The sequence below is a fragment of the Antennarius striatus genome, chromosome 2 (assembly GCF_040054535.1).
Source record: "Antennarius striatus isolate MH-2024 chromosome 2, ASM4005453v1, whole genome shotgun sequence".
In the NCBI taxonomy this organism is placed as follows: Eukaryota; Metazoa; Chordata; class Actinopteri; order Lophiiformes; family Antennariidae; genus Antennarius; species Antennarius striatus.
Window position 1 is genome coordinate 26355458 of NC_090777.1, and position 20914 is coordinate 26376371.

The 20914-nt window shown below is 44.6% G+C and overlaps 2 protein-coding genes across 3 annotated transcripts; one reads left to right on the forward strand and one right to left on the reverse strand.

Moving 5' to 3' along the window:
• Positions 1-214: 214 nt before the first annotated feature.
• On the reverse strand, positions 215-13829 carry lima1a (LIM domain and actin binding 1a). Of its 2 annotated transcripts, XM_068325536.1 has the most exons (11): positions 13618-13829; positions 11774-11916; positions 10893-10938; positions 7555-7953; positions 3703-3757; positions 3080-3174; positions 2765-2830; positions 2549-2600; positions 2196-2251; positions 1875-2008; positions 215-1774 (listed from the first exon to the last, which is right to left on the reverse strand). In XM_068325536.1, the coding sequence occupies exons 2-11, from the start codon at positions 11896-11898 to the stop codon at positions 751-753; spliced, it is 2052 nt and encodes a 683-aa protein (XP_068181637.1). In that variant the 5' UTR covers positions 11899-11916; positions 13618-13829; the 3' UTR covers positions 215-750. The 2 variants fall into 2 exon arrangements, with proteins under 2 accessions (XP_068181637.1, XP_068181645.1); XM_068325544.1 differs by lacking the exons at positions 10893-10938; positions 11774-11916; positions 13618-13829 and adding an exon at positions 8915-9072.
• LOC137601894 (cilium assembly protein DZIP1-like) lies at positions 13519-19519 on the forward strand. Its single transcript, XM_068324365.1, has 6 exons — positions 13519-13787; positions 16448-17117; positions 17298-17372; positions 17505-17693; positions 17912-18036; positions 18303-19519. The coding sequence occupies exons 1-6, from the start codon at positions 13519-13521 to the stop codon at positions 18790-18792; spliced, it is 1818 nt and encodes a 605-aa protein (XP_068180466.1). The 3' UTR covers positions 18793-19519.
• Positions 19520-20914: the final 1395 nt, after the last annotated feature.

Below are 20914 nucleotides of genomic sequence, written 5' to 3' on the forward strand. Positions count from 1 at the left end.
GTTTATTTGTTTTAGAAATTTATTGCTAAAGGAGGAAATGCCTGTCAATTGTATGTCATGCTGCATGGACAGATGAGGCAAGAAGATCGCTATTTGATATTTCAAGTTGGATTAATTTTGACAGCATTCATGAGTTTTCCAACGGTACATGAACGCATCATTAGAGCACAAACAGTCTAATGCAGGGATTCAGTTTAAATAAAAACCACATTGATAATTTTTTACATAAATTTATTTAATCGGTAGCAATACAGGATAATTGGTCCCCTGGTTTAAAAAGTTTCCAGATCCATTTATTACAAATAAAACAAAAGTGATTAACATCTAAAATGCACAAAGAATGGCAACTGAAAAAGATCCAAACTAACCATCCTGACTCCATTATTTTTAAAACCTAAAGACATCTTGATAAAAGTGATCAAAGCTACATTCGTGGTGTTGTGACCATAATCCAGATTACAGTTCAATGAAGGTTGAAGGAACAGATGTAAAAATGGATCCTGTTGGGTGTCGTAACCTTCCAGACGTCTTTGTTCTAAAAATATGCATTAGAAAGGGCATCGTTTCAAATACGGTGCATTTAAAAACGTTCTAACAGTCTTTTAAAGGTCAAAAGAGGCACAGAGTTTGGTCCAGTCGGATCCACTCCGGACCGCCGCAGCAACTCGAGAGCAGAAGAAGAAAATATCTAGTAAGAAAAAGGAATGACGAGAAGTTTGCAAAAGTGTCCTCTGATTGGCCAAACTCAGTTTACAAGTCTTCCTCTTCCTCCTCCTCCTCGTAATATCGGTTTCGTTTGATCATCTCCTCCACCGACAGCGCCTCCTCCTCCTTTTCATCCGCCTCCTCGCTGTCCCAGAAGCCCACATCCTGAGACGACCGGCTGGCTTCCAAGTCTCCTTCATGGGACGACATGTTGCTGGGTGTCTGCTCCTCCAAGGCACCTCCCTCTACCTCTTCCTCCTCCATCCTCTCCTCCTCTTCCTCTTCCTCCTGTTTGGGTTCATCCAGAGCGTCATCTTTCTCCTGGCTGGGAGGTTTCTCCAGGATGTTTTCACTCTTCATCTCCTCCTCCTCCTCCTCCTCTCCTGAGCTGGTGTGAACGTCCACACAGCTGTCTTCAGTGGGTGACTGGCCGTCTGATGACTGGTGCTGCAGCTCCATGCTGGGGGGGTCGGGGCTGAGCTCCTGCTCTTGGGCGGGAGGGGGCGGGCTCTGTTTCCTGGTCTCGGGGGGCGTGTCGCTGGCTGGTTCTGACAGGGTGAAGGGCAAGCTGCGCTCCTTCAGCGAGGAGCTCCGGCGAAGGCACGGTGCCTCTCTGGCTTCAGGAGCCGAAGAGGGGGAGTCGTCCTCTGGGGGCCACTTGGGTCGGATGGGCTTGATGGCAGAGCCCCCGTCTGTGGCTGTCGTGGCTCCACCGCGAACGCTGGTGTCCTCCTGCTCTGTTCGCGGCGGCCAGGAGATCTTCAGCCGGCGGGTCTCGGTGGGTCTGTCAGCCTTCTCCGACGACCCCTGACCCAGAGCCTCCATGGTGGCCATCAGGACGTTGACTTTAGCCAACGGGGAGTCCTCCACTGTGGGGCTGTTCCCCTCCGGGCTCTGGACCTTTGGCTTCGTCTGGGGGGGCGTCTCCCCACCTTCCCCTCTGCTCTCCCACAGCTCTTTGTGGGGGCGGTGGCCGAAGCCCTCGTCGTAGTTGCCCTTGGCCTTGAAGAGCTGGCAGAAGTGAGGCTTGCAGTAGACGCTGTTGTGCAGGGAGGCGTAGTTCCCCAAACTGGGTGGAGGACAAACAGAGAAGGTGAAGTTAGAAATATCTGACGCTCAGGGGGAGTCGATCTGGAGCACCCCCGACCCCCACCCCGGTGTGTTGGTACCTCAGTTTGGTGCTGCAGTGCGAGCAGCGGAAGCAGGAGCTGTGGTAGACCTGCTGGTTGGCCACCAGCCTCTCCAGAGGATACACCGTCTTCAGACACGACACACAGGTCTCCCTGACGGGAAGCCGGAAGTTCTGCAGCAGAAACCAATCAAGACGGCAGGATTTAAAGAGGTGAGACGCAAAAAAGAGTGATAGAAACAGATGATACCATTGATCCTGTAAACAGAACCACAAATTTGTATAAAGAAACTAATGGTAATTTATTAAGATTATACAAAAGAAGATAAAAGAAGAACCCGAAAGCAAAAAAAAAACTCACCCTGGGGGTCCTGGACTGGGAGTCCCTCTGATTGGAGGATGGAGGGGTGGCTGAACCTGTGGAGAAGAGAAAAGATAGTGACGCCTTATGACCACTAGATGGAGCCACTTGTTAAGGTTCTCAGTCAAACAGGTCATGGTTATCCCAAGTTTAAATTAATCCACTGGACTTGAAAGTTTATCTGAAGAAGCCTCTTGGATGAAAAGTGAAACATCTTTAAGGAACTGATTGATTTAAATATCTTTGGACTAGATGGAGCCATTTCCATGGAAAATGGACATAAAGGCTCAGGACCCTAGAATACGAACTTCTATGGTCTCTTCATTGGTTTGTACATTTGGAAATTTAATTACCGTTGCTCTCTGGGATAAAAATCTTCCTTCCATTTGTTTCGGACTCTGGGCTCTGGAACAAAAAACAGAAGAGAAGGCGTGACATCTGTGACAGGCTGAACAGATGAACCACACAGCAAAAAAATTCCACCGCCGCCCGAAGCATCAGATAGCTTATCATCTCATCTAAATGAAGTTTTGATGATGCGCAGCATGAAGAAGCAGTTTGGTCCTCACCATGTCCAGAGAGCATGGAGGAACGTTCTCCTTCTGCTTCCCACAGAAGCCGTCCAGCTGATCGCCCTGAGAGACAAACACCTGGATTAACTCAGAGCTCCTTTATGATGACCCAATCATCATCATCAGCAGCAGCAAACGTTTGAATGTCCCAACTGTTTCATAACGGATCAATAATCATCAGCCAATCATAGGATTAACATATCTGGACCAATCAGAGTGATGGATCCTGGTTTTGGTCCTTTATGTTCACTTTAATGCTGACTGGTTGAACCGGAAGCAACAGGAAGTCACCGGAGGATGATTGACACTCACGCTGCCCGAGGCGGGAGTGACTTCCTGTTTGGACACGGCAGCTTGGTAGAGAGCCATCCTGTCCCGGAGGGGGGTGGACTCCGCCAGAGTTCCATCTGAACAAAACACCAGGGAGACAAGATTAGAAATCAAACCTCAGATCCCATCGATCAAATCAGTTTGGTTCCGTCAAAACCGGGTTTGGATTATTTTTTAAAGCCAAACGCAGCACGAATCAATTCACCAGTGAATCGGTGAATTCACATGACGGCGTTCTAGGAGTCATCTCCAAAACATTTGAGCATTTAGCTTTAAAAAAAAAAAAAAAAGCAGTTCAAACCGACACGTGTGATTCTAGCTTTTCAGTGTAGAATAACGGGCGTCCAGAGTCCAAAAATACGAGGTTGTGTCCATATTTACTCCTGAAAGTCATTTTCTTTAGCGCTCAAAGCTAATCTGGTTTGAAGAGGCGTACTTAGGAGTGTTATTTACGACGTCGCAATCAGTTGGAAATCCAATCCTCTGATTCAACTAAAGACCGATGTGGAAACTCTCAGGGAGAACATCTTGCATCAAATTTAAAAGATCTCACACCATTCTTGCACAACCAAACCGACGTGTTTACATGAGGTAATAAACGGTACCTTCTAGCTGCTCCATGTGGGCTGGACTCCCTGGACTCGTTTGCTCTTTGGATGCCTGAAGAAAAAAAACAAAAACCAAAAAGATCAGACAGACGGTCAGACGTGGAGAAAACAAAGACAAAAACAACGAATGAAAAGCAGCTTCAGCGAGTCGTGAAAACTGGACATCTGATGCTCACATGCTCAAACCCAACGGGCTGGAGAGTCCAATGCAGAGATGAGAGTCACAAAGGTAAAGGAGGTGTGTGTGTGTGTGTGTGTGTGTGTGTGTGTGTTCGTCCAAACCACTTTAATCCCCTTATGAGCTCAGAGGGACGGCGCCTCAGACAGACCGTCTGTCAGGAGCCGCCAGACAAACCAAAACTAAACTGATCGTCTGTCGGCTTTCCAGTAAAACTTCCTTCCTTTCCACACCTGGAAGCTCTATCGGAGAACCTGACTGACTGGCTGCGTTCTCCACGGTTAGACCCCCCCCCCACCCTAAAACACCCACCCCACTCACAGTCAGGTCAGCCCAACCACAAAAGGCCTTCCTTTGTCAGGTCCTGTGAGGACGGATTACACAGATTTCACCTGGACTCAATCTGAAACACACCCAGGTTGAATCAGTCCGTTCCCAAAAAGACTAAAGATTGTGTTAAAATATTCAGATTAAAACCGTTGTTAGAATGAAGCAGATTGTTAACGCCTGATGTCGCCAAACTTTTTGATCGGACGATCAGATGATGTCATCAGAGAGCGAGTCTGAATCAGTTTTGACTCACTCTTATTTAAAACATGTGTTTGATGACACGACCCATGTTCCCGTTTGCGGCCGTGACTCAGACAGGAAGTGGGTTTGTGACGGGAATTAGAGGAACAGAAAAATCCCAACAAAAGAAACCATCCCGATAATGACGGATCTACCCCAGGGGGGGTGTTGGTGGTGGTGGAGGGGGGATTATCTACCCTCAGCAGTGGTCTGACCTACTGTGGGTGAACAGGAGGTGCAGATTTGGAGGGGATGGGGTTTTCTGAGACCGGTTTGTAAGGGGGGGGGTGTAAACAGTCAGCAGTGAGGAGGATTTCAGGAACCGACCGGGGGGGGGGTGAAACGGACCCGGATCAGCAGACGAGACAAAGATTTTACAGCTGATATGGTTCTGATTTTCCACCTCACAAGCAGCATGACAACTCGTTCCTACATTCATCACCCCCAGCACAAAGAAACAAGGCAGGAAGCCCCCCCCCAGCATGATTTAAAAGCCTTTAAACAAAATCACAGACCAAACCTGCGTCCCGCCGTCGATAAAAGTTATCCCACAAAGAGACGCCGCCGGGCATCAAAAGACGTCTTTCAGCCGCCGTTAATCCGGCGCACAAGTCGACACAAAACAGACAGAAAGTAGGCAGCGTCTCAGTCCAGAGGCCCACAAAGAAAACCAGGAGGACCAGACGGAGGAGCGAAGGAGACGCCGGGGATACCTCTGGAGAGAAGGAGCAGCAAGGAGGAGCAGAAGGGAGGCAGATCGGAGGAGGTGACCGGATCCAGCGAGGAGCAGCCGTGTCTGGCTTCTGTCAGGGGAGACGTGGGGTTGGGCCTCTGGAGATGGGTTAGGGGCGGCGGCGGTGAGGGGGGGGGGGAGGAGAGGCGACAGGGAGCAGGTGTTGGATGATGGGAGACGGGGAGGCAAAGTGTGCCGTGGTGTTACTCCCTAATCCATCTGTTCGTGTGTGTGTGTGTGTTTTTTTACCCCCTCCAGTCTAAGAGATGTGGGGTGGAGTCTTTCGGGACAGGAGGGTGCTGGAGGAGCAGCTGGTGCAAAAAAAAAAAAAAGGGGGGGGGGGCTGATGTCGGGAGTAAAAAGGGGGGAGGGATGGGCGGCGCGAGTGCGTGGGAGGGAGAGGCCGGGCTGCTGGCAGGGTGGGGGGGTCAATTAATTTCAGAGCGCCTCATGACTCACGGTCTGCCTCCCCCGCCCCCTGGGTGGTGGGGGGTGGTTGAGGGGGGCGGGGGGTACAGCTATGTTAGAATACTGAGGCTCACCAGTCAGTTTCTCTCCTTCATGCCGTCTCCCAAATTTGAAGACGGTTTCGTTTTTTAATTTTCTGCGAGTCGACTGCTACCCGATGCTAACTGCTAACCCATCTAGCGCCGTCCCCCTAAAACCTATTTTGTTTTATACAAACGAGGATTCCGTGCCGCTGAGACCGACAGTAGAATGTGACTTTAAAAGAAAAGAAAAAAAAAAAGTGACTGTACGGAGAGAGGAGGAGCGCTGGACAACAGGGTGATTGATGAGGTGGGGGTGGGGGGTGGCTCTGAAGGCCTGAGGGGAGACGTTCTGAAGAGGTTCAGAGGGCAGATCAGCTGTCTACCAGCCTGCACCATTACATCATCTGCCCCGTAAGGGGGGGGGGGGGCTAAACAAAAGAAGCAGAAGACCCACCCTCAGCTATACAGTGGATGCCTTTGTGAAGGCCCCTCAACTCCAGAACTGTATCAGCCTTATAAGACGCTCCAGGACTTCCCCAAACAAGTCCTCCTTGATCTCACAGGAAAGGTCAGAGGTCACCGGGAACACCAATGAGGAGAGAAAAGCCTTTATGGGGCAACATATTTTTATAATTATGGCTACAGGTTTTATTTCTGCCAAGAAGCACTCCAAACCAAAAACAAAAAAACAGTCTGTTTCAGACACGTCTGGAGAACCCTGCTTCTAAACAAATCCCATGATTCAATCTGACAAATTAGGATCTGGTTCTTCAAAAGTTCCTTTTTCTCAAGAGAGAAATGTTTAAAAAAAACCCATGTATTTGCTTAAATCGACTTTCACAGCTGCTGGTGATCTTAGAATAAAGGCTGTCAAACACAAACCCCCCCCCTGCTAAAATCCAAACTTCTCAGTTAAATTTGTGTTTTAGTCCAATGAATGGTGGATATTTGTTATAATACTGTTTACAAGCCACTATTATAACATATATTCTTTTTAAACAACTTACTTAAGGTCATAAATTCAAATGAGTCCTAGAAATTTCTTGCCTAAACTCTTGGGTGTATTATGTTCAAGAGATTTAAACTAGCCACGCCCCTTTCTAGACGTGGGCGTGGCTTAAACCTACTATGACATCCTTGTCAGCCTCAAATCTGAAAAGGTGCTTCAAGGAAGGAAGGTTTCTTCAGGACTGTGGACAGGGACATGAAGTTTTGTTCATGTTGCCACAAACGGAGTCCCTGCTATGAGTGTTTCATCGATATGCATTCAATAATCAATCAATTTCACGGCTGGGGAAAAAAAAAGAATAAAAAATGCAGAGCGCGTGATCGATAAGGTTTGCTAATTTTAGCACAGAGGCATCCGGACGCGTCTTACAGCTTCATAATTGTGTGTGACGTTCCCTTTCCTGTCATAAATGGACGCTGTGTTGGCGGAACACAGCGCGGCCGTTGTTCACGCGTCACACCTCGGGGATGAGGGCTTTACATTCTACACACCTCATGACTGAACGTCGACTTTAACGGTCCGAAGAGAAACAATCCGCCGCCCCTGGCAAAACGAAGCAATCGACTCGAGTCCAAGATGATTGTGAAGAGGTTGTGTCAGCTGAGTGTGTGTGTGTGTGTGTGTGTGTGTGCGCGAACCATGTGACTTGCAGCATGACAGCACTGGAGGGATCTGACCTCTTTGAGAACAAGGAGACTTTAAAAAAAATTTTTTTTTAACTTCAACTGGAACAAATCACATTTTTAATTTAAACAGTCAGAAACTTTTTGAGCACATCTGTCCTTCGATTAAAAAAAACAACCCCCAACCACCTGTTGTCATGGAAACGCCAGATCATTGTGGTGCAGGACAAACTGAAAGGACTTGCCTTGTCAAACAGGTTCTCTCCGGTCTCGAACATCATCTTGAGGCTGTTGAGGGGAACGCTGGGCTTCTCGGAGTCGGGTACCGCCCCCACCTGCTCCTCTGGACCTCTGCCGGTGGTCGCCTCCTTGTCGGTCGGATCCTCCGCTCCATCCGATTGCAGCTGGTTGGAGCCGACCTCAGGCTGAACCTCCATGTCCTGGTCTCCTGAGAGCGCGGGGGTCTTCAGGGCGTCTTCGATCGGTGCTGTAGGTGCGGGTCTGGGGTTGGCTGATTGGAGGGTGGGGCTGCGGGATCTGGGTTTTGGTCGGGTTCTGAGACCGGACGGCTGTTGTTGTTCCCAAAGTTTCTTTAAAAGGCCAAGATTCCCACCACACAGCGAGGAAGGTAGAGGTTCCGCAACCTGCAGAGAGAAGCGAGCATTCAGGAAAAAAAGTGTCCAGGCAAAAAAATAAAAATCAATGCAATACAAATCTGCAAAGAAAATGACCTTGGTTCAGATGGAGATTAATACAAATGATCATTTTCTTGAGGAATCAATTGTCTATAACACACAGGCATTCATAAAAGGCCTCTTCTGAGACATGCGAGGACTGAACCGGCTACCCTCAGGAAGAAAAATTCCTTTTTATTATTTGGAGCCATTCCATAAATGAAATCCTTTATTTATGGAGCCCAAACCCTCCCAGAAGATTTCACCAAAATCCATCAAGTAGCTTTTTTTTTTTACGTCATCCTGCCGACAACTTGAGTTAAAAAAAAAAGGCAAGAAAACAGAAATAAAAATCGGAAACACGATATTTAAACTGCTTTTTGTGAAAATGAAATGACAGCGTGAAGATGAGACAAAACATCAAATTCTCATTTGGGAGAAATTTTTACACAAAATGTTTTGTGTAAAATCAAAAAAAGAAATTCTGATCAACTCCCGGCTGACTCATGGCCTAAACTCCAGTCCGTCACGCCAACTGCGTGTCAGCACATAAAGACAGCCTGGAGGGCAAACTGCCCACCGCAACACGAACATGATGACTCACTACTCCTAACGCTTTGCTGGAGAAGACGCCGAGGGATGCTAGCCGCGTTCTCAAATCAGTTTAAATTGGGAATTCCATCTATTCTGGACGGACGCCACGTCTGCTGAATAATGCTGAAACACTAAATATAGAAGAAGTGACCACACACACACACAAACTGTTCCAGCTAAGCGAGGTGGAGAAAGGACTGATGTCAGGAAACGGTACCGAGTGCACGGAAAGACAAAGAGACGCTCAGCATGCACGTCTAAAAAACCTGGATTTGCTGGATACGGGACAAAAAGTGTCCGATCCGGAAAGAAAGTATAAAAGTAAGGAGTTGGAAACCTGAGAGAGGCTGAAGACCCGGCTGTCCCGCTGGCGTTCCGTGTCTAACTGTCTGCAGACCGGCTGGAAACCCTACAAGCTGTCCCAGATGTGAGAGTCTTGAGAAGCGATCAGAGCCGCATTAAGTAACCAGCCCACCCCCTAACACAGGGAGGGAAGGAAACCGAGGGGGAGTGAAAGGGGGTGAGGGGCGGGGAGGGAGAGAAAATCAGAAACAGAGACGGTCAGTGAGGAAAGAGGGAGGAAAAAGTTCAGGAAATGAGGCGAAGGTGAAAGGAGAAAGAACAAACTAAACCTGGAACTAACTTCACCCCAATGGGTTTATTCTCAGGAAGGAAAAACCAACTTTCTTCACCTCGAATCGCTTTACTTTCACTTCTGGACCAACAACAAATTCATTCACAGTGGAAAAACAAATAAAAAAAGAAAATTCATTGTGAAATATGGAACTGTAGAAAAAGATCTCCTATCACAACATGGTTCATCATCCCCAGAGGCTAAACTCCAACCAGAGCCCTAATCAAACAGTAAAATAAGCTTCATGTTACAATGGTTACAAACACATCCACTTCCTGTCTCCTAAATGGGTGTGGTCGACTTTGTCGCCATCCCGACTGGGCATTTAGCAATAATATTTATACTGAGAGAGACTCCCCATCCTTTTTTCCGTCTGTTCATTTTGTCAGCCATTTTTTAAAAATTGGTTTATATCAAGTTTTTTTTTTTTTTAAATTAAATTTACTGATATTGTTTTTTTTTTTTCCAACAAAAAATCTGAACATTTCAGTCATGACAAAAGTGTTGTCACAATAATTCAATTTCACTCAAATTCACAAACACAACCTGCAGTCTAACCATCCCCGGGGGACCATGAATATCGATAGTATAGATTTAACGCATGAAAAGGTCATCATCTGCAATGATAACCTTCAAGGAGAAGAAGAACGCACCTACCTGGAACTGGAAGGAAACATTCTGACCTGCACATTCCCCGCTGCGCTCTATCCCGTCCCAACAAGCCCTCCTCCCCGGATCAGGTGGGACTGAGGCTTCCAGTTACCGCCGATGCATGACAGCACACGCTAATAGGACTCGACTATTTTGGCTGCTGTAGAGATGATATCCAAGATGTCTGTCTCTAATCAGTTTGTTTTCGCTTTAACATGCGGACCAACACGAGTTACAGTTATGAACTCCACCTCGAATAAGTGGTACGGTCTGAATAAACACTGCATCCTATAATTAAAACACAGTTGTCAGCCTGTGGTGAAGATTTAATGCTGTTTAACTAAATTACGCCAAAAAATATGGATGTTTATTCAACAAAAAACGCAAACTAATTAAAAGTGTTACACCCATAAAGATAAATGTTTTTAAGCTGTGTGACGTCTCAAAAATACTTAAAAATTTCAGCATAAAGAGGGTGACAAAATTTTTTTTTTTACATCAATTCTAATTACATGGTTTATGGTTAGTATTGGAAACTTCAGAAATTCCGTTTTTCATCATTTTAGCTGAATTTTTCCTATAAATGCAATTATAAGGTATTTTACGTGGTTGTTTTGAATTTTTTTATGCCTCATAATCAGAGCCAATAAAACCACACTGGGTTTTATTGGGTGTCTGCAGGTACAGGTTGAAAATGTTATAACTTGCCTGGCCAAAAACTAACATTAAGCGATGACGTCAGTGGAGCGTTGCATGCCCAAACAGCCCCGAGGCGAAACCATCCCTCCTATCCGTTAGGTTAAAACACCAGCAGGGTGAGGCACAACTGTTCCTGAAGTAGAACCTCATTAAAAACACAGCCATTTCTAAAGCTCAGGTAATAAAATCCCAAAAGAATATTTGGGCCGTACAGCTAACTTTTCAAATCTAGGTTTCCTTTTGAGTGCAGGATGGGAACGTTTCTTCCACCCTGCGAAAGGAGTGAACCCACGACCACATGCCAGACATATTTCACACTGATGGTACCAACCATTTTCTGCTTCTCTGCACTACCTTCTTCTGCTGCCATCTGGTACCTGAGGAGGAAGAAGAGGAAGTCAAGTCAGGAACAGAGAACATTTATGGTCGCATCACCTAAAACTGTGACTAAAGAGCAGAGGAAAACCTAGAGATTTTATACGAAATGTTACTGTTCTTCTCAGAAGGTTAGATGCACCTGAGATTCGCACCTGAAACTGAGAAGTCTCACTTTTCATAAAGAAGAGAATCGATTTTATTGACTGGTTTTAATGTTTGAGATGAAAGTTTGCATTATTTTAACGGTAATGTACAAATTTGTGTCCTAAAATATGTAAAAGTTTTTCAGTTTAGGAGGTCCCTGTCCCTGAAGGCACCGTGAGGCTCCTGTCCCAGAATGCATCAGGACACAGAGCAGAGAAGTGATGCATCCGTAAATTAAACCTCAAGGTAGCACGTTGCTAAATTCTCATCATACACACTTGAATAAGAGACAGTCTGTTTCCTAACGTGTTATTTCCCATGTGAAAACCATTTATAAAATTACGCCATAGACTAATAACTACTTATACGCAGGGCTGCATCACCCCCTAGTGGCCGTTCATGGAAACTGCAGCGACAAACTTCCAAATAGTCATTGGTTGTTTCATAGATAAAGAGGTAAGCCGTGGATAGTGGCACACGTCAATAGTTTTTTTCTTTATTATTTTTTTTAAAAGGGTGTCATGATCACATTTTTACAGAAAAAGGTTGAAACAGCTGAGTGATGTGAAGACGGTCCATGACCTCATTCCTGATCCGGCGTACAGGAGACGGATAAAGAGGAACTTATCTGCCGAGCTGCAGCTGGTAAATTATTTAACTGGTGTGGAAACCAGAGGCAGAGAGACGTACTTGGAGAAGCGCTCGGCGATGGCGTTGTTTTTCCCTCGGGTAGAGACGATAGACAGCTCCTTGGCGGTGACCCTCAGCGACTGGGAGGCCCAGTGCTGACGGCGGAAGGGAGCGGCGGAGGCCATCTTTACTGGTGAGAGGATCTGAGAGAGGAGGTGCAAACAAAGCTCAGGCAAATGAGTGTCGGTTGTAAACTGGATTTCACTTCTTCCCTGCTGCCCTAAAAAAAAGTCGCCCTTCCAGTAAAGTTGCTCCAGCACTAATCCCACTTTTTTCCCCCCACATATGCGCAGTTAAAACACAGGCTTTCGATCATCAGCCATCCCATTAACATCCTACCAGTAACTCCCCCCTCCAAGAAATCAATAGCTGAAACCAGACAGCACATTTAGCTGCAGCACCAAGTCAATAGAGCACATCAAGCCACCATCGACCATCTGCTCCCTGCGTGACCTTAAATGAACCCCCAGGGTGGCGACCATCAGACGAGACAACCAACAGGCCAGCATCGCACAAAAAAACCCCACTTTAACACATCCTGCCTGCGTCCACCTGCCCGCCTCTTCTGCAACTCCACAGCCCGGGGGCGAGGGAACAGTTACACAGCCCGGGGGCAAGGGAACACACCACACAGGTACACAGCCCGGGGGCGAGGGAACACACCACACAGCTATGTAACAGCCCTCTGTTAGCCACACGCCGTCCGGACGGACGGATGGAACGAGGTCGACTATCAGCTGGACCGACCTGTGGGGATGTTGGCCCCCCCGTTGGGACTCATCAACTTCAACAGTTAGTTTGGAATAATAATGGTTATCAATTCATGGACATTTCTGGAGTTTTTAAGCTTTTCAGCATAATTATATAACCTCCTGTATTATATAACCTCCTGATAGTTTTTGGATTCATGAGTTCATCTTTTAGTTTTAGAGAATATCAGAAAACTCAACTTAGAATCCATAAAATATCAAGAATCTTCACATTCATCACTTTTTAAGAAATGCAGTAAAATTTCACAAGAGAAGCCAAAACTAAAATATTATTTTGTTTGACAATTATCTTTAACACATGGGGTTTGCTCTCCCATTGAGAAAAGCCTGTTTTTTTTTATGCTGTAGGCTGGAATAAATTATTTTTATGACCTCTATGAGTGTCATGTTTCAGGAAAGAACCCGTTTAAGTTTGGTGCGGATCCGGATGGAAAAAAAAATCATTTTCATTCACAGTGACATGTTTGTGAGGGTTTTTTTTTTTGTGGAACTTTCCTCACTATTAAATCTAATTATTTTATCAATTTCCCCAAAACTCTGGAGAGATGGAGCAAGCATTAATAGAATTTGAGCTCAGATGGATCTAAAAATTTTCCTTTAGATTATTTCCCCTAAATTCTTAGGAAATGATCCATAAATTGTCAAGTACAAGAATAGTTATGCGTATTTATGTTTCTGTTTATTTGAATGAGATTTGCCTGAGGCAGATCCAGATAATAAACGACACCTGCAGAAGAAAACATTATTTCCGAGCTGCTTATCTTTGTCTTTTGGGGGGTGGGGGGTGGATAAAAAGTTCGAATATCTGGAGTTACGAATATTTTACAGTCGGTTCTTTGTCGAAAATCTCAAAATGACGTCACCAGCGTGTTCAATTGTCTCTTATTGCTTCGGATCTGTGTCACAAGGTTTGGGTCACAAACCAAGCAGCATGCAAATCTCATGCAAAGAGAACCTCCCGGAGACAGAAAGCAGATGGTGGGTTTTGGGAAGGAATGCTCGTTTAAAACTGCGGTGAAAAGCGTAGAAGAAGCTCCATTCAAAAAGGAGAAGACATTTAAACTCCACTCCTACCTGAGGCTGGAGATCCGAACGTCCAGCGTGGTTCACACCTCCACCTCCACGGTCCTGCTTTCACGCCTCGGCTGCAGCTTTAGAGCAGAAAGGGGGAAAGGAGGAGCTCCGCCACGCCCATTTAACTCCTGCCAGCCAATCATCAAGCAGAAGACTCCCGCACCTGACAGGTAAACCTGACAGGTAACCTCTGTCCTCCACCGTCCAATCAGCGCGTTGAGAGCGCGTGGCAATCTGAAGCAGAAGGGACGAGTGGGAAATCCCGAAGGCTGGTGTCCAACCACACGGAGGAGGAAGAGGAGGGAGTTGGGAGAGGAAGGAGTGGGGGGGGGGGAGTCACGCTGGATTCCTGGAAGCTTACTGAGCTCCATCAGACGACCCACTTCCTCACGCTTCAGAGGATGTGACTCATGCAACTGATGCAACCCAGAGCAGAAGAAGAAGAAAAGAACTAGAAGAAGAATTAGGTAATATCTTAAGTCAGGTTCTTAAGTTAGAATCTAACATGTTTCTTGCTCCTGTTTGTTTGTTTGTTTTTTCCTGCCCCCCCCCCCCCCCACACACACACATTTATGATTCCATGATAATACCCTGCAGTACTAATCTGTCAATACACTTGACCTTTTAACAGATCAGCAGTCGATGGACGTCAACCGTCATCATTTGTGTGAATAATCGTGAGTCACCGTCTCGTCTTGACACAAATCATAAGTGTTGTTTACACGGCCTCCTCCACACACACACACACACACACACACACACACACACACACACAAACACACACACACACACACACACACACACACACACACCTGCTTCATGGGCTGTTCACGTCATCGTGGTTCACAATTGCCTGAGGAGCAGGTAGCAGGAAGCCTTACAGACAGTTCATCATTCAGTAATCATGTCATAGAAAATTTCAAGCAAAAAAAAGAAAGAAAACAACTTAAGAAAAAAATTTTATTTTAAAAAAGAACTCTGAATGTCTGTGGATGTGACTTCCAAAAACACAGGAGTAAAAAAAGTAGAAAGACAAAACTCTCCATCCACCTGTCAGGATGGAGACAGGTGGATGGAGACCTCCATGACCTCCACCATGAACCACCTCCCTTCATTCAGTCACTTCCTCACCCACCGCCGCTGGTGGAATGTCCGACTCTTCACTGCCCTCCGGTGGACAGAACCTGCTAACACAGGACGTGTGGAAACAGGTGGCAAATGAACGTGGCACAATGATTTTGTCAGTGTCATCAGTTACGTGTGTACTTTGTGTTGTTTCAAACTTATCTGCATTTCATCATCACTCATTCATTTGATGAATATCTTAATTAAATCAGAAACTGCTGAATATGTGCAATATCAACATCTGTGCCAGTGTAAATTTGTAAATTGCAAATTTCAAAACAGTATACAAAAATACGTAGTTTCTTTTTATTTTTTTAAATTTAAAAAAAAATCATTTATCTTATTTATTTATCTATTTTCTATATCTGTTGTTCATTGACTCTGATTATAGGAGAACTCTGTGATGGGTGCACTTGGTTTATAATACCAATACATTTTTCAAATGTTTGGTATGAAGCCTGATATTATTGTTTTATTGTGGAATTTCCATGTGTTCCAGCTAGTATATACTGTATATATACACACAAATACACACAAACAGGCATCTATATACATACACATAGATAGGTAGATAGATGGGTAGATGGGCAGATGGGCAGATAGATAGATTTACGTTATATATTTTTATACTTATTTAACATGATATGTGCTTATAATGGTTTTCTAGTGATTTTACAATTCTAATATTTGTGGCAAAGAGACAAAGTCGAGTAAAATTACATAAAGTTGATTTTATCATTTATTTATTTTTTAAACAGACGTATAATCGAGAACGACTGAACTCGAAATGATGCAACATAATTTCACCGGTTTTATTAAGTCCAATGTCAAAGTGGATTTATTTTTCCTTTTGATCATTGTTTCTTTGATCCATTTGACCAGTCCTTGTAATCCTAATCCGGTAGATGTCATCAGTTGACATCAAAGTGCAGGCTTTTATGTCAACATAATCAAAGCACGTGTTTTCTTCAATTTTACAGGCACTTGTTGACTGAATAGATTATACCAGTGTTGTGCTCATGACCATGTCATGGTGAGTCTGAACTTTTGAAACACAAAAAGGATGTATCGCTTGTGTTTTACTTTGTGGTTGATCATCAGTGAGCTGATATTCAGAGTTAAGTAGTAATATTAAATAGGGATTTGTCCCCAGGAGGGGATGTGGACCATAACTTGTACACAAATAAATAAAATATATTCCCATTCATATATTCCCCTTCCCCTCTCTCCCTCCTGCAATCCTCCTTCCCCCGAACGTGTGTCCACGCATTCCCCCTTCTGTGCTAAATGCTAGCTGCTAGTAGATGCACCCCAAACTCCAAACTGGCACCGGATCCTATCTAAAATGTTCCATTAAACATCAGCATCAAACATTAAATGCTTCAGATTTGACGCACTAGCCACAACTGCCAGGTGCTGACATTTGTAGTTCTGTCATCTGTCATTTGTAGTTTTTTACATCCCACTATAAAGGGCTGATTTATTGTGATTGACAGTGTTTGTGTGCTCGTCTGTCCATTAGTTAGGGTTAGGGTTAGGGTTGACTACTGTTGTTTTTAGACGGCACACATATCTAAATAGGCCTATGTCTATTTTAAATGATTTCTATCCTCTTTGGTCTTTGTTTCAGTTATTTACCAAACCACATCACTTCTACTTCAGCACCAGGCATCGTTCCTTTTTATTTCCGTCCTCGTACTGAAAGGTATGATTTGCGTAAAATAGAGGACGTGGACATAGATCTGGTGATGCGTCACGTTAATGTCGATGCTCTTCAGGAGCACATCAACGCTGTCACCTACACCAGTGTGGAGGTAGTGGACGGTCACCAGGGGTGTCTCCTGTCCAAAAAGAGTCTGATAAAGCTCTTTCAGATGGCCCAACTCTTAATAGAGTGGCTCGTCTATTGCCGAGATAATATCATCAAAAATCTGAAGGAGGAGCGGCAGAAGCTGGCATCAGCCTTAAAAGAGCTTGAAGTGACAAACAGCTGTATGGAGGAGGAGAAGAAGGAGCGGAGGAGGAAACGGCAACAACTGCAAAAAGCTGAAAAGGTTCTTGAGGGCTGGAAGCTGCGGGTGCAGGAAATGGAAATAGAGGTCAATAAAACTGAGGATCTCCTGAAAGAGAATGAAAGTCTCAAATTGGAGAACTGGAATCTGAAGAAGCAGATTGTGTCTCTGCAAAATAAAAAAGGAGTCAGGGATTCGGCTGTTAAAAAGAAATCTAAGACTTCGACTGTCAATGTGTCCAAGACTGGAACTGTCAATGTGTCCAAGAATGGGACTCTCAATGTGTCCAAGACTGGGACTCTCAATGTGTCCAAGACTGGGACTCTCAAAGAGTCCAATAAAAAGGAGAAGACTGCACCACAGGTAGGACAACCAGACAATTTCTGAACCAAATGCTGAATGAAAAAAGAGGGAAATAGATTGAAAATATGTTAAATACATTTGAATAAAATTTTTTTAAAAAAAATTGCAAAATCAATTTCCAGCTACTCAAATTTTATTATGTGTTTAAACAAGTTAGAATTTTTTCCCACTTCTCTGCAGGAAAAGGCAAAGACCACTCGGCAAAAAATAGAGGACGTTCTTTTGATGGAGATGGAGAAGTTGGGAATCAAGCCTGTAAGTTCACATTCTTACATTCACATTCTAAAAGGTTTGGGGACATAAATAAAACACAGAGTAAAAGGACAGTTAATTCTCAATGCGCTGCTAATTCGGTAATGTACCTCCGTTTCCTCAACCTCTTCTCAGGGTCAGACTCGTCTGACGAAGGTAGAATTTGTTGCAGCCTTGTCAAAGTTACGTTCAAGATTTGCAAGCTTACCAGAGCGAAAGTTTTTCCACCGGCAGCAGTGTGCCATTATAGAAAAAGGTGTGCAGCGGAGGATGGATAAAATGAGGAAGAGCATCAAATGTGGTCATACAACAAAGAAATCAACAGTGAGTCATCAAAGTCAAGATCCTCAGTTCCCAAACTTTCCCGCCGTCCCTATTGTCACCCCCACCCCTGCCTAATCTGAGGCACTCCTCAGATTAACTACGGCACCTCATTTCATTATTTCATTGTTGACACGTGCAACTCATGCAGATGTCGGCTAGTTTTCTCCTTTTTTATTGTCGATGACTGATCCGTGAATTCTGCTTGTTTGTTTGCAAAGGCTGAGAACTTACCTCCTCTGACTACCCTTCCCAAGACCCCTGAGCCAGCACCAAAGACCGAGACCACAACTCGAGCCAAAAAGGCAAAGCTCACCCCCAAGCCTTCCATGGTTAGGTTCATGCTGTAAGTAAGACATAAATATAAAATACATAAACATTAGATTGTTCACACCATTAACAGATGTTTGATGATGCAAGTTAAATCTAAGATCTACGAAAGTAGGTCAGAGCACTAGCTTTGATCTTTGACCTATGCAAGTAGGTCAGGGGTAAAATTTTGAATTCAGGGGTGTCCCGGGGATGTTACAGTCTCTGACTGCATTGGTTCTTGTCTTATTCTGGTTTGGGATGAATGTTGCTGATCAGTAAAAACCTGTCCATAATCTTCAGGAGCCCGATTTACGAAACAGATGAGGAATTCAAGCTGCAGACGTCCATGGAGGAGGAGGAGGAGGAGAATGACCAGTCCTTTGGGAAATACATGGTGTGCTCAGGCAGACCTGTTTCAGCATCCTCCACCATCCAGCTGGCCGCTGCGCTAGAGGGTGACTTGACCAACACAACGGACAGCATGATGTCGAGCACTGAGGAGGACGTGTGCTCCAATTATGGCAGAGAGTTGAAACACAAGTGTCAGGACTCCAGTCCAGAAAAGCAATGTGGACCAAGGTACCCAATTTACATCACAGAGCCCAAACAGCAGAGTTCTATGGAAGAGACGGAGGACGACGACGAACAGGCCTTCGGGATGAATACCGTATGCTGGGGCAGAATTCCTCCGGTCACAACATCCTCCACCATCCAGCACGCCACTGCATCAGAGGGTGGCATGTCCAACACAACGGACAGCATGATGTCGAGCATTGAGGAGGACGTGTGATCAGATGATGGCGGCAGAGAGTTGGAGGAAAACTGTCAGGAGTCCAGACAAAGGAACTCAATTTATGATACAGATCAGACCAACAAGCTACTGCATCAGCAGGTGGCAAAAAAAAAAAAAGTCACACATCGAACTGAAAAAGTAGCTAAAGGTCCCATTTTATGCTTTTGTAAAAAATGAATGTGATTGAGCTGCCAGATGTTCAACTAAGCTGTATTTACACTATGTCAGTTGTGCAGTGGATTCAGACACACGCAGGTCGAAATATCACCACTGACAACCTCTTCGCCAGCGTGTCTCCTGCAGAGCATCTCCTGGAGGAGGGTCTGACTATTGTGGGAACTTTGCGACAGAACAAGCCGGACATTCCTCCACTCATGAAAGCTTCCAGGTCCAAAGAGGTCCCCAGCACCGAATTTGGGTTCAATGGCGACATGACCCTGATCAGCTATGTAAGAAAGAAGGGAAAGGCTGTTCTGCTGCTTAGCACAATGCATCACAGCAGGACGGTAGATGAAACCAGCTCAAAGAAAAAACCAGAAGCGATCCTCTTCTACCATTAGAGGAAAGGAGGCGTGGATGTAATGGATCAGATGGTTGGTAACTACACCTGCAAACGCCGCACACAGGGATGGCCCGCGGTGCTCTGGTATAACATGATTGATGTCGCCGCTCTGAATGCCTATACACTTTACAGGGCTCAGCAACCTTAAGTTTACACAGACATCACCCACGACGCTTATTCACAGAGCTCTCAACGGAGCTTGTGTGTGCAGAAATACTGAAAATTCTTTCAGTAAATAAATACATAAATAATTCAAATGGTTTTGTGTCACAAACATTTTTTTATTACAAATACCACAAATATGAATGTGTTAAAGCTGTTGAAGAAAAGCAATCCCTGCGGTCATGTTTGACCTCTCCTGTGGAAGAATGGATGTCTGGGTAATTTGTGCATGCAATGTTTAAGAGCACACAAATATCTAAGGTTTACAGTATTTCACACAGAACAACTGCAATGAGTAGTGTGAAAATCACAGAGCCCCACTCAATAAGAGACAAATTCGAACAGGAAAGTTTTTCTTTTATTTATCTGTTTTATTTGCATATTTATTTGGTAAAGGAAGACTGGCCGCAAGTACCATGAATATTTACTTTGTATAAAAGTGAATTTTGTGGTGATGTGCGTGAGAAATGCCCCTGAGGTGTGTAATAGTCAAAGAAAAGGCAGAAAATTATTGTGAAATCTCATAAGAATTTTTTTTTTCATGCTTTAATCATTAAATAATATACACTGTGTTAGCTCTTGGTTCAATAGTCTATCTTAAACAGGTGTTCGTTTCACCAATTTTACTTTTGAACGTTGACCACTAGAGGGCAGCACAGCTTTCTTTTACCACAGAGCCTATTTCCATGGTTCATTTGACATACCTGTGGTTAATGTATGAAGTTGGTATGATCTATTTTCTATCTATTTTACTATCTTAAATGTATTTACCGTTTTGAAAGGTTTATTTGATCCCTTCTCTAATCTATTTTCTCACTGAGAACTTACTATAATCTGCTTGCGACGACGCGTAAGTTAATGAACAAAAAAGTGTGTAATCGACTTGTTCTTGGTTCTTTGATGTTGAACTAATTTTAGGTAAGTCTGAATCTAAGAACCCTGCTGCGGTTATGCATTTCATTCCATCCGGAACCTTGTGATTGCCGGAAATCTGACATCTTTTTGCCTTTTTTTTTTTAGATTTAACAAAACATGCTTGTCAACAAACCTTCACGCTCATATTCAGATCTATGGGCAATTCTGATTCTGACATATGGAGTGTGATAGAAAGCCAGAGCACCCAAACAGAATCCAGGCAGACACCTGGAGAACTACCTACATCTGTCTCAGAACCTTCTAACTTTGTGCAAACCACAATAACACCTTCAGAAATAGATCACACAAAATACACAGACAGAGAAATAGACACAGCGCTGTCCGATGAAATTAGTTGTGTTTTATATTTGCAATAAAGGTTGATCCAGTCATCCGATCATCTCCTTAATCCTGGTCACAGGTCTGCCTGGAGCCTATCCCAGCTGCCTACAGGCAGCAGGTGGGGTACAAGGTTGACCC